Below are 26,463 nucleotides of genomic sequence, written 5' to 3'. Positions count from 1 at the left end.
GGCCCTGTTCACCCGACATGCCGCTAATTAGCCTAATCCGGAACCACGCCGCTGCACCTCATACCCACCACGTCTCTTCATCTCTCGGCATACTTTCAACATTGGGATTTCCCTCCTTCAGATTGAAAACTCCCATTCAACACACAATCAATCGCAAAATGGCATCCCAACGATTAATCGACACCACCTCGCGGGTGCGCAAGAAGCCCATGCGCATCCTTGTCCTAGGCATGTGCCGCACCGGCACAACCACCATCACCCTCGCACTCCGCAAACTAGGCTTCACCCCCCACCAAATGCGCAACGTGCTCTCCAACACCTCCGACCTCACTTTGTGGCAAGAAGCAATCAACCTCACCTTACTCCCACCTTCAGACCGTCCCTCCTATCAACGCAACCAAGCGCCGTATGGGAAAGAAGACTTTGACAAACTCCTCGCGGATTACGACGTCGTGACCGACCTGCCAGGCTGTCTGTTTGCAAAAGAACTAGTAGAAGCGTATCCCGATGCCAAAGTCATTCTCACTCTACGCAATTATGCAGATTGGGAAAGTAGCATGCGGGAAAGTATCTGGTGCCTGGATACATGGCGCTTATTTACTTTCTGTCGCCAATTCAATCTCACGCAACTAGCACCGCTGATGCAGCTTGTGCATTCGGCGTTCAAAGTGCATAGTGGGAATCAGTATGGCGGGGCTGCGTCGAAAGCGGCGTACGAGAGGCATTATGAGGAGGTGAGGAGTGTGGTTCCTAACGAGCGGCTGCTGGAGCTTGATATGGATGGGGAGGTGGGGTGGGAGGCGTTGTGTGGGTTTTTGGGGGTGGAGGCGCCCAAGGAGGGGTTTCCGGTTGTGCAGGAGGAGAAGGCTATGCGGAGGGGGTTGGAGAGTGCGTGGTGGGGCATGGTACAGTACTTCGTCTTATTGATTCTGTTGCCGGGATCGGTGGTTGTTGGGTCGTACTTTTTGTTCGTGTATGCGGATGTGCTGAGGGAATATAGGGATATGGTACTTTTGATGGTGAAGAAGTATATGGATACTGGAGAGTGGTAACTTGATCATATTTTTTTCTCAAGAAATCTAATGATATTGTCTATTTGCATATCTAGTCATGATAATCAAGGCTTAAGCCTTCCATCGGAGTAGCGTAAATGAATGCTTTCCAAACGTGAACTTACCCTTTCCATCCCAACTACTCTCCTTAATTCCCACCTTCTGCTCCCCATTCGTATTCACAACCCCAATATTCTCCCCGGTGACCGTATGCACCTCGACCTTGTCGGCCTTCAGCCCAGGGATTTCAACTTCGAAATCGCGTGTCTCATGTATGTTCGTAACAGCAAGGTTAACAAAGCCGTCATCACTGAGCACAGCACTGCAGTCCAGATACGGCGTCTCAATGGTACCGCGGATCCACTTGGGATTTGTGCGGCCATTGTACTCGGGCGTACGCACATTGAGCGCAATAGTGTGACCACGCATGTACTTTGAGAAGAGAAGAAGAGGCCACCAAGTAGTTTGCTTGACAAGACCCTCCTTGGTAGTCATGAGCGGAGAAATGACGTTGACACTCTGCGCGACAGTAGCCATACCCACGTCTTTTGCCTGGCGGATGAAGCCGTTGAGGAAGTTGGCTACGGCCAAGGCGTCGGAGAGGGTGTATTTCTCTTCTGCACCCTGTTCTCCGGGGGCGCGCACGGGGTCCCAGACGTTCCATTCGTCGAAGCAGATGGTTTGGCGCGGCACGGTTTCCGGCACGTTATTTTCAATACGGGCGAGGTCGATGAGGCTAGAGGCCATTTGGATTGCTCGCTCGGCCGCGCGGGGCGCTGTGGCGTTGGGGAGGTGCTCCTTGTCTGCAGTGTAGATGTGGATCGAGTGCATGTCAATCAAGCTCTTGGTCATGTCGCCGCTGAGGCCGTGAACATCCAACTTGACGCATTGGTTTAGCACGTAGTAGTCCCAGGATGAGTATCCAGTCTCTCCACACAAGATGGTGGTGATGGTTGGGTCGAGGAGCTTCAATGCCTTGGCCCATTGGTAAGCCTTCTTAGCGTAGTCTTCTTTGGTCATCTGCTCCACTTGCCATGGACCCCAGCACTCGTTTCCGAGAGCCCAGTATTTAACCTATCACTAAAGTTAGCAGACTGCTAGTGCAAGCCACGACCCGCACGATCTGGAGTTAACGCACATTGTAAGGCTTTTCGCGGCCATTCTTGCGTCGAAGGTTGGCGTAGTATGTATCTCGGTCCGAGTTACAGTATTCAAGCCATCCAAGAGCTATTGGAATCAGTCAGATGTGACAGTAGATCCACTTTATTGCATACCTTCGTCCAAAGTGCCAGTGCCAAAGTTCAAGCAAAGGTAAGGCTCAGTGCCAACCTCTTCGCACCATTGCATGAACTCATCAGTTCCGAAGGTGTTGGGCTCGATGCCGATCCATGCAAGCTCAGGCCTGGCGCCGCATTAGTCCCAATATCCTCTCTAGGGTTCACTCTTCCGAAATGCTTGGTGGTAGATCTCCGCAGGGTGATGGACCCTGTAAGCGGACCTGAAATAAACCACTGGTCTTTTGTTGACACATGGAAGATTTTGTTGAATGTGGAATTGTCGACCGAGGCTCAGGCAAGACACTAGTGAATACGATGATGGTCCTACCTCTTAGGCCTATTCTCTTTTGGTCCAACGCCATCAAGCCAATGATACGTTGCAACAAAGTTTCCGCCTGGGTAACGCACCACAGGCACTTTGAGCTCTTTGAAAGCCTCAATGACGTCTTTACGGAAACCTCGCTCGTCTGAGAGAGGGTTGCCGGGATCGTAAATGCCGCCGTATATGCATCGACCCATGTGCCTGGTGCGTGGCTTGTTAGCCGAGGGAAAAACAAAGAAATGCACATTTCGAAAAACCCCAGCTGATAGGGCGCCATTGTCAAGCTTACTCGGTAAATCCACCATAGAGGTTATCATTGATCTTAGCAACCTTATGGGAGGGGTTGATAGAGATGGAGGGGGTTTCGCTCTCTTCGATTCTGGTAAAGGACGCCATAATGGATAAGGTTGACAATTGCCCTAGAGGTGGTGACAGGAGCAAAGAAGACGAGGTCCAGGTTTTCAATTGTAAGTTGATAGTGGTACGACCTGCTCGAGGTCATAGAAAGCTTCATGGCGTAGCATGTGGTTTACACCTAGGTGCGGGCCCTAGTACAAAGTCAGCTGGTGCCTCCGGCACAAAATGACATGCTCATTCGTGGAATTTAGGCTGCACGCATCATCACATCACACGTCTGGCATACACTGCACTTGAGCCGTTTGGAGTAAACCACCCGTGTTTAGGTTCGGGCAGCCAAGACAAATCCCACCAGTGGTGTGATGATGTATCTCCCAATTCAGGCCTCCGCGTGCAGATGCTAACCCATTTGGACTGGCGCCGAATGTATACATCGGTTTGATTTGAACCGAGCCTCGGGCATTCCACCGACAACCGCTGTGACAGGGATCAACACGCGGGTTGCGGAGGTAATAAACGCGGAATCGAGTCAATATCCCCGCCATTTGTGGAGATGGTGGAGTATAGTCGCTTGCATGCGTTCCCCAGACTTGGACAGCCATGGGGTGATACCAGCCTAGCAGAGACACGGCAATGTACCCAGTATAAAGAGCAAGGGAGGCTGCTCGTCGTTGGCCTGTCTTACCTACCGCTCCCTACCTTTCTGCAGTCCTCCCCACCCCAGCTGCAGTCGCCATGGCGCTCCCTCCCAAAGTGTACCAGTTCCTCGTGGGCCTGTTTGCATCGCTTGGTTCGTTGCTGTACGGTTACGATCTTGGTGTCATTGCCCAAGTTATTTCTTCGCCAGCCTTCAATGCAGAGTTCAACCCCACAGAAGATGAAACTGGAGCAGTTGTGTCGGTCTTCACCGGTGGTGCTTTCTTTGGCGCCTTTTTCGCCGGTCCCGCTGGTGACAGGCTTGGTCGTCGACTCACCATTCTGATCGGTGCATTGGTAAGGATTGTCAAAAGCTCCTAGAGCACATGAAATTTGCTAACCGAAAGCGCAATATCAGGTCTTTATCCTCGGAGGTGCACTACAAACTGGCGCACAATCGCTATCTTATCTCTATGCCGGACGCGCCCTTGCTGGTGTTGGTGTTGGTTTCCTCGTCATGATTGTTCCCATGTACCAATCAGAGTTGGTCCACCCCAGTATTCGTGGACGAGTTACAGCTCTGGTACAGTTCATGCTGGGCATTGGTGCCCTCGCAGCAGCCTGGATCAGTTATGGATGTGATATCGGCTTTGCAGACGATGATAATGGCCAATGGCGCACATCGCTTGGTATCCAAGTCGTTCCAGCCGTCTTTCTAGCCGCACTCATCATGATCTTCCCTGAGTCTCCCAGATGGCTTATCAGCAAAGGCAAGAGCGAGCAGGGTCTTCGCAACCTGGCGAAGCTCCATGCAAACGGCAACGAGTCAGATACGTGGGTCATGGCAGAGTACCAGCAGATTCAAGAAGCCATTAGCTTTGAGCGCGAGAATTCGGCCAAGTCGTATGGCGAGCTCTTCAAGGACAGGTCGTGCTTCCGCCGTCTCTTTCTCGCCTGCGCTATTCAGGCGTCCGTTCAAATGACTGGTGTTTCGGCTATCCAGTACTACTCCGTCAAGATCTACGCTCAAATTGGTATCAACGGCTCTGACGCCCTCAAGTACCAGGCCATTTCCTCGGTTCTCGCTCTTTGCGGACAAGCGCTCTGCATCGCTTTCATCGATCGATTGGGACGCCGCTGGACTCTTATCGGCGGTAATCTCGGCAACTGCGTTACTTTCATCATTGCGACTGTCATGTTGGCTGTTTTCCCACCAGGTAGCAGTGGAAATGCGGCCGCCGCATGGGGCTTCATTGTTGTTACTTGGGCGTACAACTTCTGCTTCAGCTCCACATGTGGACCTCTCTCTTGGATCATTCCTGCAGAGATTTTTGATACCAAGACCCGTTCCAAGGGTGTTTCCATCGCTACTATGACTTCTTTTGCGTTCAATACCATGATTGGACAAACCACTGGAGTTGGCATGGCAGATGCTGGCTGGAAGTTCTATCTGCTCTTCGTCGTAAGTGTTCTTTTACGATTCATTCTCGATTGAAAACTGACCAAATATTAGGTTTGCAACCTGACCAACGCCATTTTCTTCTACTGCTTCCTTCCCGAGACTGCTAAGCGCCCGCTTGAAGAGATGAAGTACCTCTTTACCAACGCCCCGCTTTTCGTACCTGGAATGAACAAACGCGACTTTGTGCCAGACATTGATCGTCGCGTCGAAGAGGTTGCTGCGAAGCAGGGTTCTATTTCCCACGCAGAGAATGTAATTGAGTCGAAGCACTAGATGCAACAATGTGCCTGAGTTGGGCTATTGTATCTTGATGTTGCTTCTGGCATACCAACAACATGAAAAGATAGAAGCTAGACGCACAATGAACGCGTTGACGTAAATTTCTTGAGCAGAGGTGTTCTCTTCGTGTATGTTCGCGATACTGTTTTCATGTTTGAGTGATATACCCGGATATCGCTTTCCAGGGAACCAAATTCAAAATTACCCGCTCACACTCCAAAAACAAGGTTACGCTAGTTGATAGTTGGCACGGTATAACCGAATGGATGGGCAGTGCAAGCCACCGGGATAAATGCGATTTGGTCAAACAAGGAAGTCGGTCCGACGCGTCTACAGGATATGCATCGGATAGATGCTTACTTCATCCCAGGGTGGTCACACGGGCAATGCATTATAGCCCATGGGTCAGAATAGCCCGAGGTGGGGTGTCGAACATGATGAAGCTGTTACTGTAAAGTGCTTTGGTAAGGCCGTTCTGGTATCCGTGAACTGGGTAAGTATTCGTTATGCTTTGGAGCTGCGGTTGATTAGACATACGTAGGCAAATTTGGTTAAATGACATCAATTCTTGGCAACCCCCACGCGTCCTCTAGGTCAATGCTGACCCACAGCGGAATAGCAAATGACCCAGCGTGGACATACAAAGTGCGTGTGAGTATCTCTATTTGATGTCCTATATATGATTGTATACATTTGACAGCACTGCAACATCTTCTTCTCTCTTCACTTCATATCCTACCAGCTTTCCTGCTTACGAACATTACTCTTCGCGATTGCATCTTTCCTTCAGCGGTCACATCACAATATCGTGTTACCTATAGGCATATTTTCCAAGCGAAACAAAAGGAACGAGGAACTTGATTATCAAAAACCATCTTGACAGCCTCTAGTAAATTCAAACAACCCAATGGTGCCATCCAATTTGAACTCAATAAATATCGCCATACTAGCCAACCCACTCACGGAACTTCGTCAGTGCGTTTGGCGGAAGTGAAATGCCCAATCAAAAAAAGAAAATCAATTTGGACCCAGGTATCTTCTAGAGACATCGATTTGTTCCTACCAAGGGAAAATATGGTACGAATAGGCCTTAACGGACTACTGCGTATGCAGAAATCGTCGCCATGACGGCCAAATTCCTCAGCGAGATGACTGAGGGATGACTACGCCACAGCCCTCTCTGGGGATTGCTTGTGCAAGACGAAAATTTGCGCATCAATTTGTTCCACATATTGGAGCAGACGATCCCGCTAATGGCTTCCTTCATCCATGCCACTGAAAAATGGCGTGAGACCAGGGAACTGAACCTGACTGCAGACAGTAGAGGTGGTGGATGCGAGGGTGTTTTTAAAGTATATTCGACGGCCAGAAGGGACATATCATTCTGTTTTGCATGTTGCGTTTCAGGATGAGGTGGTGACGAGTTAGAAGCTTAGTTAATAACAGTTTATCAAAGGATACTTAGCTTTAGGGTGATAGGTAGGGTTATTTCAACAGTGGGACTAGAATTATTAACGATTATCGCACTGCGATATATCCAATAACTAAATTAAAAAACATAAACGCCTCAAGCTCATAGAACGATGATAGAACGATGTCAGGTCTCCACATTGAATCATTAATGCCTTGACACTTTCCCTCCAATTTCTCAAAAAATCGCCACAGCATTTGGCACACATGCCACACCGCCCGGTATATCCGCTGGCTTGCTCACAAGCAAGAAATTCCACCTCCCCTCCTTCTCGCACCTACTCTTCAACTCTTCCAAGTTCCAAAGCTCTCCAATCGGCATACCCCACAGCGGAAGCATATTAGCATGTAAACTCCCTTCCCAACTCGCCGGCGGCCAAACCTCAAAACCCACACAATCCGTCGCAGCCGCCGCAAAATATCCATCATACAAGAAATCCTTCATCTCCTCATCGGATGCCAGTCCGGCATAGAAATGTTTATCCAGCGCCAGCGCAGCCAAATCCGACTTTTCAGCGGCAGAAAACGCGTTATATCTTTCCTGCCACCCAGTCCTAACCAGCAGAATGTCCGCTGTGCGCAACCCGGTCCCCTGACTCTCTGCGCACGCCTTCAAATCCTCGGCCGTAATGGCATATCTGGTAAACGGATCGTATTCTTTGCCTTGTTTTTGCGACCAAGACCATATGTCGAGGAGCACGCCGCGCCCAATGATTCCCTTCTTCGCCCAAGCATCTATACCCAGTTTACGCGATTGCTCAGGGGCCTCCTCGCCGTCTTCCCCGTCGTCATTGACATTCGTCATGATGTCATCTGACAAGACGCCATTGTAGTGGCATCCGTACGTTGGGTGGGCAAAATGGCGGAAGCCGTCCCACTGGGTGCTGCTTTGCGTGTTGTACGATACTTCGTCATCATAGGCGCCTTTGACAGCTGATCGGATGCGGTGTTTGAGCCCCTGGCGGCCGAAGAGAGCTGGGCCGGGGACGTTAAGGGGGAGATCGAGAGAGATGGAATCACCTGTTTTGACGTTTTCTTGCACGGTTGCGAGTGTTCGTTCGGGGGTAAGCAGGTTCAAGCGGCCGAGTTCGTCGGCGCTGCCCCAGAACCAGGCGTTACCTTTCGGGGTGCCTGATACGTGAGGAAGAGCTGAGCGCTTGGGGAAGGTGGCGCCGTCGCCGTTTGGATCCAGCCGCATCTTTATTGCTGATTACCTGAGAAAAGGGTCCTTGGGTGTCTCGAAACAAACTTTCCTGGGGTGATATTCAGAATTTTGGGGAAGCGCGCTATAAACGTGACGTCGGTGCTTTGTAGATGACGATACGTACAAAGGAGTTCCCCGCCCCCACTCTTGGACCCCATTAGGATTATGATAATGCGAAACACGATCATATCTACATGCATCTGCCATATAGCGCCACATACTTGCGTTCCTCGCATTTGATTTAGGTTCGGTTCAGTTCGATTCCGTTTTTCGTGTGCAGCTGACCATATCTAGGCTTCATTTGGGAAATGGTACTGGAAATGCCATCTCATCTAGTAAACCGTATATCTTAAAGCTAGTAGATGACATAGATCCTTCTTCTAGGAGTAACCCTAGACCTCTGGATACAGCTGAAGACTCCTTTTTACGATTCAACCATAAAAGATCTGTTAGTTTCTGACAGAACTAGCACATCACATGATCCTCACACGATTGCTAGAATACCTCTATAGAACGGATAACAGCGCCTTCATTCTCTACTCTAATCTGGTTATTTTCAGCCGTAACGCTGACTAACACCCGCTAGCCTAAAACAGTCCAGAAACTGAGACGAAAAAAAAACGGAACAATCAAACAGGCTCTTCCGTTCATTCTTATTCCAGTTTCTCCATCAGCTGATCATTCCTCCATCAGCAACATACACCGCACCCGTCACAAAACTACTCTCATCGCTCAGCAAAAAAATCACTAAACGAGCCACCTCATCGGCATGTGACATTCTTCCCAAAGGAGTCTCGTTTATCAGGAACTTTCTTGCCTCCGGGGTTGCAGCTTTATCAAACATCGGCGTGTCGATTGCACCTCTGCCATCTCGCATTAGTCTCTACACCTAGCAGCCCGTGACTAAAAGTAAAACAGGGCACTTACGGTGCAACAACATTAACTCGAATTCCTAAAGGCGCCACTTCTCTAGCAGCAGCTTTTGTCAAGCCAACAACGCCGTGCTTACTCGATGTGTAAGACGCACATGAATAGCGACCGACCACGCCTGCGACGCTTGCTAAATTCACGACGCTACCTCCGCTATTTTGCTTAATCATAGCTTGTAGCTGCGCTCTCACTGCATAGAACGTGCCGTCGCTGTTAACGCCTTGAATCTTCCTCCATTCTTCATCAGTCGTATCTACAACCTTTGTTAGCTCGCTGCCGACGGCGGCGAAGTTAGCTGCACCGTTGAGAGCACCGAACTTGGCGACTGTGGCTTGGATCCAATTATCAACTTCAGATGAAGAGTTGACGTTGACGACGGTTGTGATAATGTTGTCGGTACCGGATGGGTTGGAAGCTCTCAGAGCTTTGGCTACTTCATCCAAGCCGGCTTTGTTGATATCAGCTAAGGAGAGCTTGACTCCCATCGGGTAAAGTAGCTTAGCAGCTGCAAGGCCCATGCCCGATGCTGCGCCTGAAACTGCAACGACCTTGCCACGTAGAGATGGGTAGGAAACTTGAGACGACATTGTTGGAGGTTCGGGTTAAGCGTTGACGTTGATTTGGTTCTGACTGCGTTGATCAATGATGCGCAAATCGCCTTCTCAAGATCGAATGTTTTAATGCGAAAGATGAGTTCATAAAGGGTTTATATATACATATATATGAGAGCTGGGACAGCGAATGCCAAGAACTGATGTGGTCATACTTGTACAATGCGCAGTAATAGTCGAGTTCTCATTCAATTATTTATTGACGCGTAACAAATACCACTACTAGCCATCAGTGCTGCAGTAAAGCTTGTTTTGAATTTGAGCACAAACACTGTGAAAAATACCAGGTGCATGTGGTTTAGCTCTACTATGCTTTAGCTTTCAATACCTACAACAACTCTGGGAACTAAGCACAGGTAGTGTTTCTCCAGGTCAGTTACCGGTGATGCATACGCGGGGTAATCTTGGCTGTAACTTTAGCGGATTGAAGCAAGCAGCTTTCGTCCGGCTGCTCCGACATGCTTAGAGACATGAATCTATACAATTGACAAAGTCACCGAGGTAATATACCCCGCAGAACGCGCCGATCCCCTCATATTGAATAGGCAATTTCAGCACTTTCAGAGCATACTCTCGGTTCGCCCTACCCCACCCCTTCAATTCTTCAATGTCCCATTCGCCTACGAAGCAACGCACGTCTTCTTATGCATCTTCCAGTCCACCTTCTGACACTCCTGCGAGCAGTACCTCGCCTTCTTACACTTTGCACAAGCTGGAAACGTCTTTTCACCCTTGGGACTCCTCCCACATGTCGTGCAATTCCCTTCTTTCCTCTCTCCCCTCCCATTCTGAATCACCTCAGCCATCTGTGGCACCTTCTTCTTCATCATCTCAACCAAAATCTTGACACTCATACCATCGCTATCTTTGTTTTCGATATCGCCACCATGCTCAATGTACCACTTCATCATTTGCACGTTCTTGGTAGTGTCTCCGTGGAGATCTGCTTGTGCTATTTCACTCGCTGGAGTAGCATTAAACCTGTTCTTGGTATTGACGGAACCTCCTGCGTCGAAGAGGATTTGCGCAAATTCGGGCTGTACATAGGGCTTTGTGGATATGGCCCAGAAAAGTGCTGTAGAGCCTAGGACGTCCTTTCCGTCCACTGGTACTTTCAAGTCATTTGCAAGATACTTTACTATTCCGAGTAGCTCCTCCTTCTTTCCTGGTAGCATGTGGAGTGCTGGTAGTAATATTGAGTAGACGGGGGTTTTGCTAGGACCCCATCTTTTTGCATACATGTCCTGTCTGACGGTCTCGCGTGCGTTTTCATCTCCGCCCAGCTGTTTAATCATCATCTCGCAATAGTTTTGTAGCGCATCGAATTCTCCATTGAACGCGGCGAGGAGAGTTTGGCCCACTGGATCTTTCAGATCACGGCTAGGCGCAGTGGGATTGGCTTGGGTCCAGCCTCTGAGTTCCATGCCGTCCATGCCAGCGAGCTGATCATTAGAGTTTATCAGGTCCTCTATCGTGCTTCGCGTATATGTCAGCGAAGGGTCGCCCACCTGGGCCGCTGGTGCTCACCGCTTAGACCGCGGCTGCATGTTTTCGAGCATTTGTAGAAAGTTTGCAGCCATTTTGGAAAGTGAAGTTCAGTATACGATCACGTGAGACGCTGGGAGTAAGACTACTCTTTTGGGTAAATGAAGATAATTGGAGATGTAGATTGGGGCTAGACCGGCAAAGTGAGAATAGTGTGGATGTACAGTAAGAACGTAGCGTCCATTGTAAGAGCGAAACGGCCCGCATGTGCGGCGCCACCACGCTAAGGCCGTTGAAGCGAGTGTAGGCGGCCCAAAAGCTTAACTCTCCATACTGGTGATTACATCACTATGCTCCCCACAATTATTCATGTTACACAAATCTGACATGGTCTTTGTGTAACTTTGCTTGTTTGAAGTCTTCATGTAGGAGTACAAACCATACATGATAAGAATAATCGCTGATGACGATGAAATGAATTCAACAAAAACGTTCCGAAGATCTAGCCTGCTGCTATACTGCTATGCCTGGTATCAAATCCCAAACGCCACCGAGGATAGAGCATCAAAGATCCAATCTCTCCAATCTCTGTCGTATTTTTGTCCTGAGCTAATGATTGCTTATTTCTTCAACGCAGCATCGTACAAGCTAACAAGGATACCGACAATTGAGCTGATTTGTAGACCGTAATATCCTCCAGGCACGTGGTTCCCAACGCGGGCTACTGCATACTCAGAGAAAGGACCCCAAGCCTTCGGGACGAGAGACGCGTTGGTAGTGTCCCGGTACGCACTGTAAGCCAATATCGCCCTTGCGATGTTGAAGATAAGGGGATCAGCGGGATACTGGCGATCATCTGATTTGCGGGAGGTGTTTGAACGGAGAGTCAGGTTGAAGAAGTATGAGAAGAAGAGCGGCAGGACCCAGCTGGTCAGTGACCAAAGGGTTGCGGGCGCCCACCAATCGGCCGTCAGAAGTGCCCAGCCGTTGGGACCTCTGATCTCCTGGCTGTTGGAGTATGAAGCGAGCGCAGCGGGCGTAGCAAATAGAGGTGTTGTACCAAGCGTGTTCCACTGGAGTCCTACAGCCTCAATGAGCAGAATTATCGTCTGAATAGTAGCAACGGAGCTCGCATTTTCACGGATAAACTCCTTCAACTCGTCGATCCTGGTCCTGTCCCATATTTCAGTGGCCTTTGTCTTTACAATCTGAAGCGATTGGTCTGCAACTTCAGCTAGTTGCGCAGGCGATGGGGGAATATCAACTTGAGGGGCGATTTCAGAGACGCGTCGGGAAACTGGCTTAGGCGTTCGCGACTGTACGGCACTGTTCTCAAAGGCACTTCTGCGCTCTATAGCCGTGCTGCGCTCTACAGCTGGAGTACGTTCAGGCTTAGGCTCCTCCTCACTGCGAAGGTATTAGTCTCAGCGCACAACGCGTCGCGTGCTTGGGGTATGACGTACGAAGGCTCCTTGATAATTGTACGTCGGCGCGTCGTCTTGGTTACAGTAACAGGTGCCGTAGGCGACGAGCGCTCGCGCTTCACAGGCGACCCGTTGCGACCATAGTAGTCGCGGAATTCTGGGAGTTTGGCAAATGTCGTCTCATTGGTGTTCAGATGTTTTGCCAGCGATTCCACCAAGTCATCTTTCAACAAACCATCCGCACTGCGGGGCGAGTATTAGTTTGGCGGCATACGCGCAAGATCGATTTGAGCCTACTCGGGGAGTCTAGCCTTCTGTGCAAGGTCAATCAGGTCGGCTTTGCGCTTCTTCTGCAGCCAAGTGTGAGACATGGTGAATGGCACAGTCTGAGTCGCGTACGCGTGGCGATTACAATGATATAAATAATGAAGCGAAAAGGGAATGGGGTGCGAGAAAAGGTGGGGGCGGTGTGGTGTTGACCAGGTGGGAAGAGAGTTAGTGGTACGCGAGGCTCGAGATGTAAACACGAAGGCTGGGGCTCACGTGGGTCCGATAGGCGCTAAATCGGCGGCTATGGGGCCCAGCCTTGAAGCCCTTTGTCCTGATCTGCAGCAGGACAGCGCATTGTCGTTACGCGCAGGGCCACGTTGTGCATGTTTCGTGCTGCATCTGATACATGACGGCTTCCTCCGCAGTCTGGCCTCTTATCTATGCTAATCAGGGCCTCATCAGGTCCCTGTGCTCCGTGTGCCCGTTGTGGCGGTGCATGCAAGGGGTCATGTGGCGCCGCTGTGGCGCAGTCCCGGCCTTGGCCGAAATTTTCTAGACAACAGCATCATCGCAGACCCGCATCGGCTGCAACGTCACTTTTTGCTTTTATCGCCCTGCTTCCCCTGTGCCTGTCTTCTATATTTACAGCATTCCCACTAAATCACTCACAATTCTTCCCACAGCGCACCACCGCTATTTAAGCGCTCATGGTACTTGCCCGCGTGGCCAACTTCTTCACCAACGGAGACTCTACCAGCACTCTCACCGATAGTAGCCGGGACTATGTCGCAAATACAGTACGAGCAAGGGAAATTCCCACGGAGGATACCAAGCGGAGAGTGATGGAGGAGGAGGAGATAGACAACGAAGCAGCGCGGTCGCCATACCTACATGTGAGGATGCCTAGCCGGCAAACATGAAGGCATGCCAATTGACCATTTACAGGCAATGCTGGCAGGAGGCATAGGAGGCACCACAGGCGACATGCTGATGCACTCACTCGATACTGTAAAGACGCGCCAACAGGGTGACCCGCATATGCCACCCAAGTACACATCCATGGGTAATACATACTACACCATATGGCGGCAAGAGGGATTCAAAAGAGGACTGTATGGAGGTGTTGAGCCCGCCTTTCTTGGGTCGTTCATTGGTACCATGTGCTTCTTTGGCGCATACGAATGGACAAAACGGACTATGATTGACCATGGCGTCACTCCATCAGTCGCATATTTCTCAGCAGGTACACTCATGTCTAACCTACATTCAGAAGAAACATGCTAATACAGTATCAGGTCTACTAGCCGACCTCGCTGCAGCCCCCGCATACGTTCCGTCAGAAGTCCTCAAAACCCGCCTTCAATTGCAAGGCCGGCATAACAACCCTTACTTCAACTCCGGCTACAACTACCGCTCCACCATTGACGCTGCGCGCACAATCGCCCGAACAGAAGGCTACAGCGCCCTCTTCCACGGCTACAAAGCTACGCTTTGGCGCGACCTGCCCTTCTCCGCACTTCAATTTGCCTTTTACGAAGAAGAGCGCGGCTGGGCAAAAAAGTACATGGGTACCAACAACATTGGACTCCCCCTGGAAATCGTGACCGCAGCAACAGCAGGAGGAATGGCCGGCGTCATAACAACACCTCTTGACGTAGTCAAAACCCGCATTCAAACTCAACACAACGGGCCTTCTCCCGCTTCCCCAGCCGCACCCAAAGTCTCGCTTTCCCCAGCATCAGCAACGAAACACGTGCCATCCAAGCAATCAATTACGCCCCGCTCAACAACGCAAAGCAGACCCATATCTACCTCGTCGCCTTCGACAACGCTCAAAGCACATGGCGCAGCGACGCTCGACACATCATCCGTCATCACGGGATTAAAGATAATATACAAGACCGAAGGTATGGCTGGCTGGTTCAGAGGCGTAGGACCCCGTGCTGTCTGGACGAGCGTGCAGTCTGGTACTATGCTCGTCTTGTATCAGACGCTCCTCCGCTATTTCGAGGAGCATCCCCTCTCACGTGTTGAGGATGTGTAAAATTAACTTCTTTCTTGCATAAGCATTTGTACGATGAATGAATCAAGGTGGGGCATGTAGTGATATAGAAGTATGCATTCGTGGCGTTGTTTTATGCGATTTTTTTTCAAGTTGGGACAATCGCCTCTTTTGATTCATATAAGGGGTTGCATGTTTGTAGAGGGATAGAATTGTGGGAACACCAAGGCTTCTTTACACTCAAAACATATTTTCACGAATCGTGACGGTGAGAAGAGACAAAGACTTGTGTGCATGGAAACCAATCACTACACCAACATATCTACATGAGTCTAAACAACGGATCAAGGCACATGTATAGCGGAGCCTTCTCCAACCACCCTTCTCGCTCACTCCCTCCGATCCCACAAACATCAACTCCCCTATCGCCTCCCCCTCTCATCCTCCCCACCCCCACCCGGCCCAGCCATCTGCCCCGTATTAGCCCTCTTAACCCGCCTAAAACACGCAAATTGGACCTTCGTCCCCTCCCTCAACCTCTTCAGCACCGTCCTCAAATTGCCCAACTCATCCTGCAACTTGACTCTGGCCGCATTATCCGTCTTCTGATCCAGGACCTGGTAAATATCCGTCTGGATCTGCGACGCCTGCTCCGTCGTATACGCAGACAGCGTTTGCGCCATGAATTCCACGTCAAGGGTTGCTTGCATGAGTTGCGGGAGGGAGATGGTGGGAAGGTTATCGGACTGGAATGTTTGGATTAGGGAGGCGGTGGTGGATTCGAAGAGGGAGCGCAGGATGCGCGGGGTGAGGGGTGCGGAGGTGGTGCTGGATTCCGTGTGCACGATTACGAGGTCGAGGAGGACGGAGAAGACGTAGGGGCTTGGGTCGCGGTCTGCGACGGATTTCTGGTTTGGGCCAGGAGGGGGAGCCCAGGTGGGGGAGAAGATGCCGGATTGGATTGTCGAGTTTATTTTGGTGGCGTGGGGTTTAGTGTAGGAGCGGAAGAGTTGCGAGTCAAGTTGGGAGAGGACATCGCGGATGCGGTTTGTTTCGTCGGTGAGTTGAACGCTGAAGAGAGTTTCGAAGAGGTTGAGAAGGGTTGGTGTTATTTCTGATTGGAAGGCTGACATATTGGCGAGAGTAAGGAGGAGTCGGATTGACTATGGGTTGTTAGACTGATACATTCTTTGCAATAGTTGAGGGATTCTACCTTTTTGTTGGCATCGACTCTGCCCCACTCGTTTCCAGTATGGTCTTCCTGCTCGTCAATGGTAAGGTCATCACTCTTGACCTCGAATTCGTCGCCAAGTGCCTTTCTGCCTCTTTCAGCACATTCAACCATACCACTCAGTGTTCTGTACAAGCTCGTCACGAACTGGCTTCTGACCATCTGCAGGAGTTTGTTGCTCGGCGGCACAACCACATCAATCTTGGTCTTGCTCGATGCCTCGACATAGAGTATCTTCTGGAGATTATTCAGCAGGAAACTCTGTACTGCTAGGAAGCGCTGAGGCAGATTTGTAACATCCTTGCGGTCAACATGGCGGGTCCAGTCCTCGAGCACTTTAAGTTTCTCTGCATCGGTATTCCAGGCTGCACATACAGCCTGCACAGAGCGCTCACGCACTCCACCCAGCAGTAAACGCAATGATTCATCAATACGCCCACTGCCTCCAGACTCCGGCACTTGTAATGACGCCAACTCATTGGCTGCAGTGCCAATCAGAACAAGAGTCTTGGAGAGATAATGGGACCCCGAGAGAGCATTGGAGTGGGGAGGCCAGAAGGCATACTTCTCCCATGTTTCACCTCGACTGGGTGATGGTGGTGGTACTTTGCTGAGGTCAAATCGTGACCTGGTTGCCGAGGTAGGACTCAGAATACCGCTTCTTGGTGTTCCAGGTGTTGTCGGTGTAGGAGTTGTTGGTGGTAATGGCGAGAAGAGTAGCGACACATCTTCGATAGGTGGGTCTGAAAAGAATGAAAACAGATGATCTCGGAGAATGCCAATGAGCTCCGTGGTGCCCCTCTCTAGCTCGGCCTTGTTTTCGCTACTCAGCCGATGATGTACAGATGACTGGCCGTGATGACCTGTGGGCAAATTCCTTTGCGCGCGTCCGGAGAGGAAAGATAGGGCAATATCCCAGTATTCGATAAGCTCCCCCAATAACCCGCCTTTTGTGGAGAGAAGGGTGTTCATCAAAGCATACACGTGCTCCCAGAATTCGATCACTTTGGGAGTGTCCAACTTCGATGGTTCGGCACTGATATTGCTGCTAGTCGGAACCGAACGCAAATGCTTTTGCAGTAGACGTAGGCTCGGCTTTTCACCGTGAACCAGATGCCGGCGGAGGATTTCGATTTCAACGACCGAACGCTGACAGGTAGAGTTGATGTGCAATTTGAGGTGCTCATATCGTGAGATCAGCCATGCCCATATTGGATTTTCCTCCACCCCCAGTTCAAGCAAGATTGAAATGATGCTCAGGTACTCGTCCGATTTGGTCTCTTCGCTTCCAGTTTGTAGGTTTGTGAAGTGCGTCGCTGTAAGGCGTTTCCACGAATCGCGCTTGAACTTTTCAATCTGTCGTTCAACATCCGACCACATTCTTGCTGTAACAATGACCTGGTGTATCTCGGCGTCGGTGAGTGGTGTTTGGGCAGAAGTCGCTTGCTCCGCAATATATCGGGCTTCTTCTGCATACTTGCGCGCGCGCTTATATTCCTCTACAATTGTCTCGTGATCTTTGTGGCGTATTGCCTCCTCTATAGCGGACCCAACTTCGAACATGCCGCGATGGTGTTCCACAGATTCTAATATGGACTTGAGTGTCTCTTCTCTTTCTCGCCCGTTCAGCGCAGGACCCCACACCTCCTCTGCTTTGACAGCGACTTCGGTCAGCGGGACCTTGATGCCTTGCACACCATATTCGCTCTCCTTAACCAACGCATTTTTCCTCTTTTCCGCGGGCACGGCATCGATCATGCCCGATGAGAGGTTCGCGCTCGACTTGCGACCAGAGAAACTGGAACGACTTCTTGTGCGACCTTGTGGCGGGGCACTGAGTGACTCTGACTGGTCTTTTCCTTGGGCGCGCATCTCGTTGTAGACACGGTCAATGGTAGCCTTTGCGCCTACGAAACGATCAAAGTTGGACTCGACAAGGACCTTGAGTGAGGCTGACTTCTTCTCAATAGAGCGAGAGAGGAAGTCAAGGCCGGAGAGGAGGGCGTCTGTAGAGGCTTCATTGTGGACTTGGGAAAGGAAGAGGGAGGGCGAGAAGGTAGTGGAGCTCAAGAGGAAGCGATTGCCTGTGGGCCATTAGACATGCCCCATGTGTATTGCTATATTGTTTAAACATACGCAGCTTGATATCGTCCTCGACCTGCACGTTCTTGGCTCGCAGCACCTGCACTACACTGGGATACATGCCCAACGGGTCCTGTTCATCCTTCTGCACCAGCGTCTCCACGCCATCCTTGGACCGCTCTGCTCCAGGAATCTGCCGTGAGAATCGAGGGCTGGGTTCTAATATGGAGAAGCGCGACTGCGACCTGCGAACGGGTTTCTGGGTGACTTTGGTTGCTGGTTCGACATACTCCTCGTCTTCATCGGCAGCATCCTTCTCCTCCGGCCATACCGCGGGGTACAGCGTCGTGAGATTGTACTTGTTCAGTATCTCCGTCTCTATTGACGAGCTCATTGTAGCTGTGGCGAGGTTCGAAAGGTCATCCAATCTGGAAATGTCCCCGTGGAGCGGTTATGAGTTGCGTGTCGCAAGTGACAGCTCGCTGAGACGCGGTTGCGGCCACCAATCAGACACGCGTAATGCTTGGCGGTGGGACTGCATAACTACTACGCCTTACGACCTGACCTCCTCTGTCCCACTCAATAACACAATATCTTGTTCAGAGTCAAATAAAGGTGAAATTACTAGAAAAGCGATATTTGATTGATATTTCGAGTATTACCGTTTTGTTTTCCAGTAATCGAATTGGAGCACGAGCACTCCCGCTCTCACCGCCCACGAATTCAAGAGATACATATACACTTGCACCAGGCCGTGCCCCTGTAATCGTGTCTGCAATGGCTTTACCAAATGTTTTCATCAAGAACAATCTCTTCAGCTTCATGCACTATTGGTCTTTATTCAGGGTTACGTTCTCTCACTTCCAGAATCGGGATGCGCATCCGAGTTCGAAATTCAGTATCAGTGGCGGGTTTGCAAGACTTACTCGTGGTTTCGAAATTCAAAATCTGAATTTATCTCTTCATGAAAGTCCTGATAATAGCCTCTTTTTCTCTCACTTCTCAATCCATGCACTCTCTACTTTTACCTCAGGCTCTCACCTCTACCGCCGCTCTAATGCAGTACCAGTCTTCCCTCTAGATATATAAACTATCAAACTGAGGTATCGTCCTTTCCTCCTCTTCTCTACTTGGTGCTATTTCAAATTTACCTATAGTATATTCTTGTTACTATCCACTCCTAGTATGGACTTGTTCAGGTCCATATCTCCTCAAACTATGCTTGAGCTTGAGCTTCAGCTTTCTGGGCTTTCGTCAGAGCACTGGGAAGCGGCAAGCGCGACACCAATCCATGAACAAGATGTCTCTGATTCAGAGGTTGAATCAGAGGCTTCACAGATTTCAGATGCTTCTCAGTCACCGGCGCCTGCTGCCTCCAAACAACCAACGCCTGAAGAAGAAGAAGCAGAGGAGGATGAGGTAGAAGAGGAAGAAGAGGAAGAGGAAGAAGCAGAAGATTCTTACTTCACGGGCGATCTAGCGAAAAACCAGCGAAGAGAACTCAAATCCCAGTTCTTGGGCACTGTTGATATGTACGTCTCAGAATCTTAGGTTGAATGCCGAAAATTACTTACCTAAAGTAGTACATTCGACTCTCAGGATGAAAACATGCGCACCCAAAGCAGCGTGTTGCCAGGAGATTTCTACCGGACATTCTACGAAACCTCAGCCACTCTGAGTCGCTATGTGAATGTCGATACCCACGTGAAGCATCGTAAAAGGAAGGATCTCAAGATAAATGATCGCAACGCCTTCCAGGCTGTTGCGGTTTTCTCCATTGAGTAAAACATGTTTCAGGAGGAAATCGAGAGGCACCTGGTATGGAATCAAAAGAAGATTCCATCCGCATATATATCAGTTTTCAATGATATCGGTACGTGTCATACTCAAGCATCTGCCTCAGATGAGCCTGAACTAACACATTTCCAGGCCATACAGAGAGACGGGCGAATTTTCATTACGATAGAAGTCAGCGCATCGGACAGCGTGTAAGTATTGCCAGGATACATACTAAGGGCCTTATTCCTGCCACTATACGGGGATTGTGCGAGACAACTGTCAAAGTTTTCACCAAAATTCCCCCACTGGGGGAGAGGGTAAAAATTAAAAAGTATTCTCGACAGGTCGACATTCCTGTATGGATTCATAAGAAAGCAATGGATCGATACGGCAGGACAATCACACCTGAGCAGTTGAAGAAATCCGGCGCGGATATGTGGATGTCCATCACAGAAATTCGCAAGTCGAACCTCAAGGTGGCGGGCCCTAAATTCACTAAGACCAGAGATGTGATATGCGCTAAAGGACACGACTACGAGTGGCTCTGTTGCGGTGGTATTCTCAACTCGAGAGTTACAGGAGTTTGGCCCTGGGATGGCAAGCAAAGCCACATGATTGATTCTGGCTCTCCGATCCAAAGTATTGAACATAGTGGCCAGCCCTGGGTATGGGATTGGAACAAGAAGATGTGGCTCCCGGACTTGTTCTCAGCTTCTGGAGCTGCTGCTCAGAGTGAGGGTTCCAACACCAAGCGTCAGCGTACTGATGATGAGACGACCTATGACAAGAATAAAAAGAAAAAGACAACAGCTTGTGAGTTCTCCAAAACGCGCCCGCTACTCTCGATGAGTGCCGTTCATACGATTTGGTCTGAGCTTTGAGAGGCGCAGCTAATCTCCCGGAAAGCTGACTCGACCTTGCACATCACATTAACTTCTTTCTTATTCTACCTTCAATCTTGCCTGCTTGTTATCTCAGCCCCAGCCCAGTCATCTTCATTTCAAATCCAGATTTTCATTCGACCCAAGCGTATCCAAACACACCATCAGCATACACTCATTTCCCTCTGATTTCACCCCAGCACACACATTCCCATACGATTCATGCTCAAAGACACGGATGAATACTTTTATCACGATTCCAAAAAAAGCACCTTACGGAATATTAGGAGAAACCATGTCATCTCCCGTCATATTTACTGCCTTTTTCCAATTATATTTACTGCACTTCCTAATATATAGCACTTACGATTACCCCCCAAAGAAATGAATTAGTTAATAGCCCCACATCTCAATTCCCCTACTCATGGAATATAGTGTCTAAGCAAGAGAAAAATCCTATCTACTAAGCATTTTCTATCTCTATAGTCGACCCAGATCGACAATACTATATCCCAACACATATCTTTTCCTCCACCCATATAACTGCACCGTAGGAAGGTTGGATAGTATGAGTTTCGTTACCGAAATTTCTTACCCCACCACTGTAATCAAAAGTTAGCACATTCCCCCTCTGAGTTTCTCTTGCTTCTCTCGCCACTGACGAATATCCTCTCAACCCTATCTTTCCTTTAGTAAGATCTTCTGTCGTTTAGTGTCAGAAAAAAGCTTGAACTTGCCTATCAACGGCAACTGTACTCTAGTGACACTGTCCATATAAATTGGAACATGCACGAAGAGTTGGCTAAAGCTCATACAAATCCAGGTGGGGGTCTCCGTCGAGATGTGGCGTGCGCGTGCACTCGAGGGACTAAAATAGCCAGCTCAGGTGGCAGACTCCTACATGCAAGAGACTGGTAAGTCTCATCCTCGAGGCTCATCGAGCTTTCTTATGAAAGACTCTGAGGATGAGGACGCTTGAGGGTATGCTGTTGCACTTTGAGATTAACTCGCACTCTTAACGCCACCATGCTTTTCCTTGGTATCTTGTAGCTCCTCTGGCCTCTCCCCAGGTAAAGACTACGTTTAATATTAGCCCAGACTACAGTCTCGGTTCGTGTGAAGAGCTCGTTAGATTGTGGAAGAAGTTTAGAACTCCTACAAAGTAGAGTATTGTTTGTTTATATAATCGCAACAACTATGTACTACGTAGTTTTAGTTTCATGGCGTGGTTGCATTGTTTGTGGTAAGGGACAGTTTTAATCCGACTGACGTATTGATCTATGTCCCCCAACCATCACTAACAAAAAAGAAGAAGAAGAAGAAGAAGAAGAAGACGGACGCAATTTGGCGAAAGATAGCAGAGAAGAGTCGATCTTATATTCCCTTTCTACTTGTACAAAGGAGGAACATAAAAGAGGTTACGCAATTGTTACCTGGTTCAAAGAGAAAACGCCGTGATACATGTAACCCAGCCCCTTCCCAATCTGCCAAGGAAACCCAGAAAACGAGAAAAAAAAGAGAAAGGAAAAAACTGAAAACACCATGAGTGCTCCCTAGATCATTTTGACATCCAAAGTGAGAAAAAAAGAAAGAGGTCACATCCTTCACTGATGCACCTGACTAACGTGCCCATTCCCCCACTCACTCTCATCATCACTGCCGATATGCGACCACTCGCTAGGCGTCATGATGCCCGCCCGATTCTCAGAATCGAACTCGCTAAAGCCGCCTTCTGAAAAAGCGTCTGTGAAGCCACCCTCTGAGAAGATTTCAGAGCGGGCATCGTGGTCAGAGTCGTTTTGCATGCTGAGGATACCAATGTCGTCGGCGTGGATGGAGGCGGCGGAGGCAGAGGCGAGGGTCATGGAGCGCTCGGAGCGTGGGGTTAGGGTGCCGGTGGAGAGGTGGGAGGGAGATGAGGGGCGGGGTTCTGCGAGGGGTGAGGTGGAGGATGTGATGGAGTAGAAGGATTGGGCGGTTTGGTCTGCTTCGTCGGCTTGGGGTTGGGCGGGTGAAGATGGGACGTCAGGGGTGGGGGTTAGGTCGACAAGGGTAGCGGCGGCTGGTGTGGATGCAGTATCGGGTTGGACGGTTGCAGAGCTTTCGCGGGTATCAGCTTGGGTGGTAGTGGAAGGTATTTCGTCGTGGTGGTCGTTGTCCAGGAGAGTGGCGTCATCGTCGAATGGGTTTGCAAGAACAGCCGCCGCAGCAGAGCCGGCGGCAAAGCCGGCCACGCCGCGTTTCCTGATGTCGCCCTTTGCAGAGTCTGTGCCAGTCGTGTTTGCTTTGTCCTTGAGAGTACCGTCGTTGCCAACCATGTCGTCGAAGCTCTTCGTGCGATCCGCCCTCGATCTCTGCGCGGCAACCTCAGCAGTCTCGGCCCCAATCTTGGCCAGCTCGTCGAGATCCACGGCAATTCCCTCTTCTCTTGCTCTTCTAATCAGCTCATTCCTATTTCTCCGAACCAACTCCTCTCTCCTCCGCTTCCTCTCCTCGAAATCATCCGATGTTTCGCTGGGGCGGCGAGGCTGAATGTCGTCGCCGAGGTTATGCAGCGCAATGGCAATCTTGCGACGCGTCTGGTCAGCCCATTGTCGGACTTGGGGCGACTCATAAATGGCGATTCCGGCGGCGACAATAACGGATGCGGCGATTATAAGGCCTGATGTCAAGGGGTGGTTAGGACGATATGGTGGGGTGGTAGCTCCATGGCAGGGAGGAGCTGAGCGTGGGCCGGTGCCTGCAAGCAGGTTGGCAGAAGACTAGACAACGAACAGGAAAAACACGGGGGAATGGAGGATGGAGAATACCATCGTGAGCCCAGACGGGGAACACGAAGTTAGGCGTGCATTAAGTGGAGAGCTGTGCTCATAAGTAACTCACCTTTGGCTAGTGGCGCAGGCATCTTCACGAAACTACCCGGACAGCGGGTGCTACTGGACGGAACAGAGCTTTTGAGGAAACAATGAATGGGGGAGTGTCGATGCTGGGATGATGTATTTTATAGCTCCACCAAAGGGATGTGAGTGGAAGAAGAGGAGGACTCGAAGTACAGGGGACAGCAGTCGGGCGGTTGTCAGGCCGTCGCCACTTGCACAGCCGCAGGATCGATATGCAGGGCTCCGGACGGCGTTGGCGGGGTCGCGTGCCATGCGCGCTAATCCCGCCCGACGTGAACCTCATCGCCCCGCATTGGCTGACCCGCCTCAATCACGGCTCTGGCATCTATCTAATATAGTAGTCCGTAGTGGATTTAAAGCCACATATGTTCCGCAGTTGGCATGTCAAAACTTGGAAGTTAGTCACTTATAGAATATGCAAGAAGAAAAAAAGACGCACATCTTTCTTGGTACCACGCCACCCTGGCCAATGCATAACTATGTACACATTATTCATGTATCCAATATTCGAGACTTGATGACGAAATAAGGACCAACACTCGAGTTGTGTCGTATTCATAACCTACTCCTCTTGGGGATCTCATCCAACCATTCACACACTCTACGCTTACCCGGATATCACGGCCAGTATTTCATAAGCTCTTAAGGTCGGAAAGCGCGAATATAGGCGCTATCGAAGCTAGTTTGCAGGTACGTAGCGCTCGCGTAGGTGTTCTAAAATCTAACTCTAAATCTAGCAAATCTAGGGGGAATATGCACGTGTTGGATCGACAAAGGTTCCGACAATCACACATCCCGGTGACCCTCATGTTCTTCCAGTTCCCGCATCTTCCTCGAATGTTCGCCGTGGATACCCCAGAAACAGGCAAATATTCCCAACACACTCGAGGTGAGGGTGACGTAGTATGCGGTGCGGTAGCACGAAAGTCCCACCTCGCAACCGCGCTGGCCGTCGGGCTCCACTATCGAGTTGGAGTCGTAGACCGTACCGTAGAACAGATTAAACACGTTACCACTGACGACGGGTGCGAGAGTCATGAACCCCCAATTAACAGCGAAACCATCCGGCCCGAAAGCGTCAACGACCAGCACAGGGAAAACACCAAACAAGACTCCATATGCGAGACCAGAGAGTCCAGAAACAGCCCATAGGTAATGGGGATCCTCAACATGGATCGCAGCGCCTTGAGCAAGAGCAAAAATCGTGGCCGAAATTGCAGCACACCAGAAGCGCGAGTGGTTCAAACGCTTCACGATAACATCGGAACCAATTCCAGACGAAAGTCGTCCGAGGAAGGAGCAAAGCGAAATCAAAGAGACGTGCCACAGCTGGCGGTGCGCAAGGAAGTCATCAGTAACGTTCTGATCCCAGAATTTCCAGAGTGCTTGCACGTCATGGCCAATGTTGCTAAACAAGTCAGTGGTAATATAGTGCCTAGGTACAGTTGAACATACTTGATGGTCATGAGACCAACACCCGACAAAAGACCCATGAGAACCCAGAGTTGCCAAAACTCCGGTCTACGTAGCAGAGCCAGTCCAGTCACATCTGTCGAAGAGTGAGCCGACTTCTTGCTCACGGCTTCGGAATCATCGTCGACAATGTCGCCAGGAACAGATGACAGAAGCGATGATACTTCTGTAGAGGGGCCGTCTTGTTCTTCCTCGGCTGCTAGAAGTGGTTGGCGGGTCACAGAAAAAAAAGGCGTGTACAAGTAAGAAATCGGGTACTTACTGGTCTCCTGTTGCGGCAGAGCAGAGGACGTGAACTTAGTGCTAGTGCTAGACTTTGTCGTATGAAGCACATTTGAGTCACGTCGTGCACGCTCGCTAGTGGGTACCACTGCGTAGCCAGTGCCAGCCTTATGGTCGACGACGATAAGGAAGGGTATTGATACTAGTACGAGACTCGAAGTTGCAAAAGATAACATCGTAAGTAGGCCGGATGTGTTTCCTGGGAACGCGATGCCGGCGATGAGCGTGTAAAAGAAAGCACTGAGGCCAAAAGCAGCCAGCGGGCATGCCGTGGCGGATCCACGGTGAGTCGGCCAGTTGAGAGTAGCTGACAATGGTCAATATGAATTCATAGGAAGTTGACAGGGAGCGAACCGGTTTTCAAAGCAGCCTGAAAAGCAGCACAACTGCCCACACCACTCAAGAAAGAACAAAAGGATATCAAGGCCACACTCATGTAGCCGGGACCTCCATCATATGCTAGCAACAGTCAGACACAACCTTGATAACAAAAGGCGAGGTGGCATACCCAGTTTGATGGGGTAGTATCCTACAAAGAGCGCAAACATGCCGATGATAACAGCAAGTCTTGGGCTCTTCCGATCTGTTATCATGCCCATAGGTATGCCGGCAGCATACATACCCAGATTCGCGGCAGTTCCCTAAGGATTATAAGGAGGGATATACGTGGACTATAGGACTGAAGGCAGCGTACGATAATGTTACTCTGGGTCGCAGAGAGTTTAAGCTTATCCGCAAACTGTGGCGCCCATGCTGAGTAGGCATACTGAGGGCCGTTAGCATCCCACCCACCCTTGGAGAGGGAGACGTACGTTTGTGCCACAAGCAAGGGCAATCAAAGTAGCAGCGACGACGGACACGATGCGCGTCTTCTTGTGTGTGAGAGACATTGTATCGGCGACCATCTTGGCCAGTAGAGAGAAGGTGTTATTGTAGCGCGCGGGTCATGAAATGCGCGATGTCTTGAGTTGCGCAATAGTGATAGTCGGCACTTGATAAGCCGAGGCGAACAAGGAGCGCGGGAAAGATAAGTATGCAGACGAAGATAGGATGC

The 26,463-nt window shown here is 50.1% G+C and overlaps 12 protein-coding genes across 12 annotated transcripts; 4 read left to right on the top strand and 8 right to left on the bottom strand.

Moving 5' to 3' along the window:
* Window positions 1–158: 158 nt before the first annotated feature.
* Window positions 159–1,052, top strand: COCSADRAFT_94081 (uncharacterized protein; the record flags this gene model as incomplete). Its single annotated transcript, XM_007703697.1, has 1 exon — window positions 159–1,052. One exon carries the CDS (start codon window positions 159–161, stop codon window positions 1,050–1,052), a length of 894 nt encoding a protein of 297 aa, XP_007701887.1.
* A 72-nt stretch (window positions 1,053–1,124) lies between these two features.
* COCSADRAFT_172996 (glycoside hydrolase family 51 protein) lies at window positions 1,125–3,047 on the bottom strand (the record flags this gene model as incomplete). The annotated part of the gene is made up of 5 exons (XM_007703696.1): window positions 1,125–2,126; window positions 2,191–2,279; window positions 2,327–2,454; window positions 2,658–2,852; window positions 2,941–3,047. 5 exons carry the CDS (start codon window positions 3,045–3,047, stop codon window positions 1,125–1,127), a joined length of 1,521 nt encoding a protein of 506 aa, XP_007701886.1.
* Window positions 3,048–3,698: 651 nt separating this feature from the next.
* COCSADRAFT_146431 (uncharacterized protein) lies at window positions 3,699–5,560 on the top strand. Its single transcript, XM_007703695.1, has 3 exons — window positions 3,699–4,001; window positions 4,063–5,106; window positions 5,158–5,560. The coding sequence occupies exons 1-3, from the start codon at window positions 3,744–3,746 to the stop codon at window positions 5,377–5,379; spliced, it is 1,524 nt and encodes a 507-aa protein (XP_007701885.1). The 5' UTR covers window positions 3,699–3,743; the 3' UTR covers window positions 5,380–5,560.
* A 1,307-nt stretch (window positions 5,561–6,867) lies between these two features.
* COCSADRAFT_38454 (uncharacterized protein) lies at window positions 6,868–8,134 on the bottom strand. Its single transcript, XM_007703435.1, has one exon. The coding sequence runs from the start codon at window positions 8,051–8,053 to the stop codon at window positions 7,034–7,036; it is 1,020 nt and encodes a 339-aa protein (XP_007701625.1). The 5' UTR covers window positions 8,054–8,134; the 3' UTR covers window positions 6,868–7,033.
* Window positions 8,135–8,729: 595 nt separating this feature from the next.
* On the bottom strand, window positions 8,730–9,624 carry COCSADRAFT_182822 (uncharacterized protein; the record flags this gene model as incomplete). Its single annotated transcript, XM_007703694.1, has 2 exons — window positions 8,987–9,624; window positions 8,730–8,922 (listed from the first exon to the last, which is right to left on the bottom strand). The coding sequence occupies exons 1-2, from the start codon at window positions 9,574–9,576 to the stop codon at window positions 8,730–8,732; spliced, it is 783 nt and encodes a 260-aa protein (XP_007701884.1). The 5' UTR covers window positions 9,577–9,624.
* Window positions 9,625–9,898: 274 nt separating this feature from the next.
* On the bottom strand, window positions 9,899–11,540 carry COCSADRAFT_221991 (uncharacterized protein). The gene is made up of 2 exons (XM_007703693.1): window positions 11,128–11,540; window positions 9,899–11,076 (listed from the first exon to the last, which is right to left on the bottom strand). Exons 1-2 carry the CDS (start codon window positions 11,178–11,180, stop codon window positions 10,221–10,223), a joined length of 909 nt encoding a protein of 302 aa, XP_007701883.1. The 5' UTR covers window positions 11,181–11,540; the 3' UTR covers window positions 9,899–10,220.
* Window positions 11,541–11,705: 165 nt separating this feature from the next.
* On the bottom strand, window positions 11,706–12,880 carry COCSADRAFT_94110 (uncharacterized protein; the record flags this gene model as incomplete). The annotated part of the gene is made up of 3 exons (XM_007703692.1): window positions 11,706–12,488; window positions 12,545–12,752; window positions 12,807–12,880. 3 exons carry the CDS (start codon window positions 12,878–12,880, stop codon window positions 11,706–11,708), a joined length of 1,065 nt encoding a protein of 354 aa, XP_007701882.1.
* Window positions 12,881–13,361: 481 nt separating this feature from the next.
* Window positions 13,362–14,823, top strand: COCSADRAFT_191757 (uncharacterized protein; the record flags this gene model as incomplete). Its single annotated transcript, XM_007703691.1, has 3 exons — window positions 13,362–13,672; window positions 13,725–14,022; window positions 14,069–14,823. The coding sequence occupies exons 1-3, from the start codon at window positions 13,487–13,489 to the stop codon at window positions 14,821–14,823; spliced, it is 1,239 nt and encodes a 412-aa protein (XP_007701881.1). The 5' UTR covers window positions 13,362–13,486.
* A 380-nt stretch (window positions 14,824–15,203) lies between these two features.
* Window positions 15,204–18,488, bottom strand: COCSADRAFT_94636 (uncharacterized protein; the record flags this gene model as incomplete). Its single annotated transcript, XM_007703690.1, has 3 exons — window positions 15,204–15,944; window positions 15,995–18,096; window positions 18,149–18,488. 3 exons carry the CDS (start codon window positions 18,486–18,488, stop codon window positions 15,204–15,206), a joined length of 3,183 nt encoding a protein of 1,060 aa, XP_007701880.1.
* Window positions 18,489–19,279: 791 nt separating this feature from the next.
* On the top strand, window positions 19,280–21,221 carry COCSADRAFT_28021 (uncharacterized protein; the record flags this gene model as incomplete). The annotated part of the gene is made up of 5 exons (XM_007703360.1): window positions 19,280–19,626; window positions 19,678–19,861; window positions 19,892–19,967; window positions 20,024–20,686; window positions 21,115–21,221. 5 exons carry the CDS (start codon window positions 19,280–19,282, stop codon window positions 21,219–21,221), a joined length of 1,377 nt encoding a protein of 458 aa, XP_007701550.1.
* Window positions 21,222–21,941: 720 nt separating this feature from the next.
* COCSADRAFT_38451 (uncharacterized protein) lies at window positions 21,942–23,778 on the bottom strand. Its single transcript, XM_007703434.1, has 2 exons — window positions 23,638–23,778; window positions 21,942–23,416 (listed from the first exon to the last, which is right to left on the bottom strand). The coding sequence occupies exons 1-2, from the start codon at window positions 23,657–23,659 to the stop codon at window positions 22,359–22,361; spliced, it is 1,080 nt and encodes a 359-aa protein (XP_007701624.1). The 5' UTR covers window positions 23,660–23,778; the 3' UTR covers window positions 21,942–22,358.
* Window positions 23,779–24,440: 662 nt separating this feature from the next.
* COCSADRAFT_162111 (uncharacterized protein) lies at window positions 24,441–26,314 on the bottom strand (the record flags this gene model as incomplete). The annotated part of the gene is made up of 7 exons (XM_007703689.1): window positions 24,441–25,062; window positions 25,110–25,326; window positions 25,390–25,716; window positions 25,764–25,868; window positions 25,918–26,050; window positions 26,104–26,175; window positions 26,222–26,314. The coding sequence occupies 7 exons, from the start codon at window positions 26,312–26,314 to the stop codon at window positions 24,441–24,443; spliced, it is 1,569 nt and encodes a 522-aa protein (XP_007701879.1).
* Between the last annotated feature and the right edge of the window lie 149 nt (window positions 26,315–26,463).

Source organism: Bipolaris sorokiniana (genome assembly GCF_000338995.1).
Source record: "Bipolaris sorokiniana ND90Pr unplaced genomic scaffold COCSAscaffold_10, whole genome shotgun sequence".
Classification (NCBI taxonomy): Eukaryota; Fungi; Ascomycota; class Dothideomycetes; order Pleosporales; family Pleosporaceae; genus Bipolaris; species Bipolaris sorokiniana.
The sequence above is the reverse complement of the archived record's forward strand: the minus strand, read 5'-3'. Positions and strand labels throughout refer to the sequence as shown.

Excerpts from the sequence above, each read along its gene's own strand:
- COCSADRAFT_38454 (XM_007703435.1), bottom strand. The coding sequence starts at position 8,053 with ATGCGGCTGGATCCAAACGGCGACGGCGCCACCTTCCCCAAGCGCTCA.
- COCSADRAFT_221991 (XM_007703693.1), bottom strand. The coding sequence starts at position 11,180 with ATGGCTGCAAACTTTCTACAAATGCTCGAAAACATGCAGCCGCGGTCT. Across the intron at positions 11,077-11,127 it reads ATGCAGCCGCGGTCTAAGCG|CACGATAGAGGACCTGATAA; the intron begins GTGAGCACCAGC and ends ATATACGCGAAG.
- COCSADRAFT_38451 (XM_007703434.1), bottom strand. The coding sequence starts at position 23,659 with ATGCCTGCGCCACTAGCCAAAG. Across the intron at positions 23,417-23,637 it reads GCCTGCGCCACTAGCCAAAG|GCCTTATAATCGCCGCATCC; the intron begins GTGAGTTACTTA and ends CCTTGACATCAG.
- COCSADRAFT_146431 (XM_007703695.1), top strand. The coding sequence starts at position 3,744 with ATGGCGCTCCCTCCCAAAGTGTACCAGTTCCTCGTGGGCCTGTTTGCA. Across the intron at positions 4,002-4,062 it reads CCATTCTGATCGGTGCATTG|GTCTTTATCCTCGGAGGTGC; the intron begins GTAAGGATTGTC and ends GCGCAATATCAG. Across the intron at positions 5,107-5,157 it reads AGTTCTATCTGCTCTTCGTC|GTTTGCAACCTGACCAACGC; the intron begins GTAAGTGTTCTT and ends ACCAAATATTAG.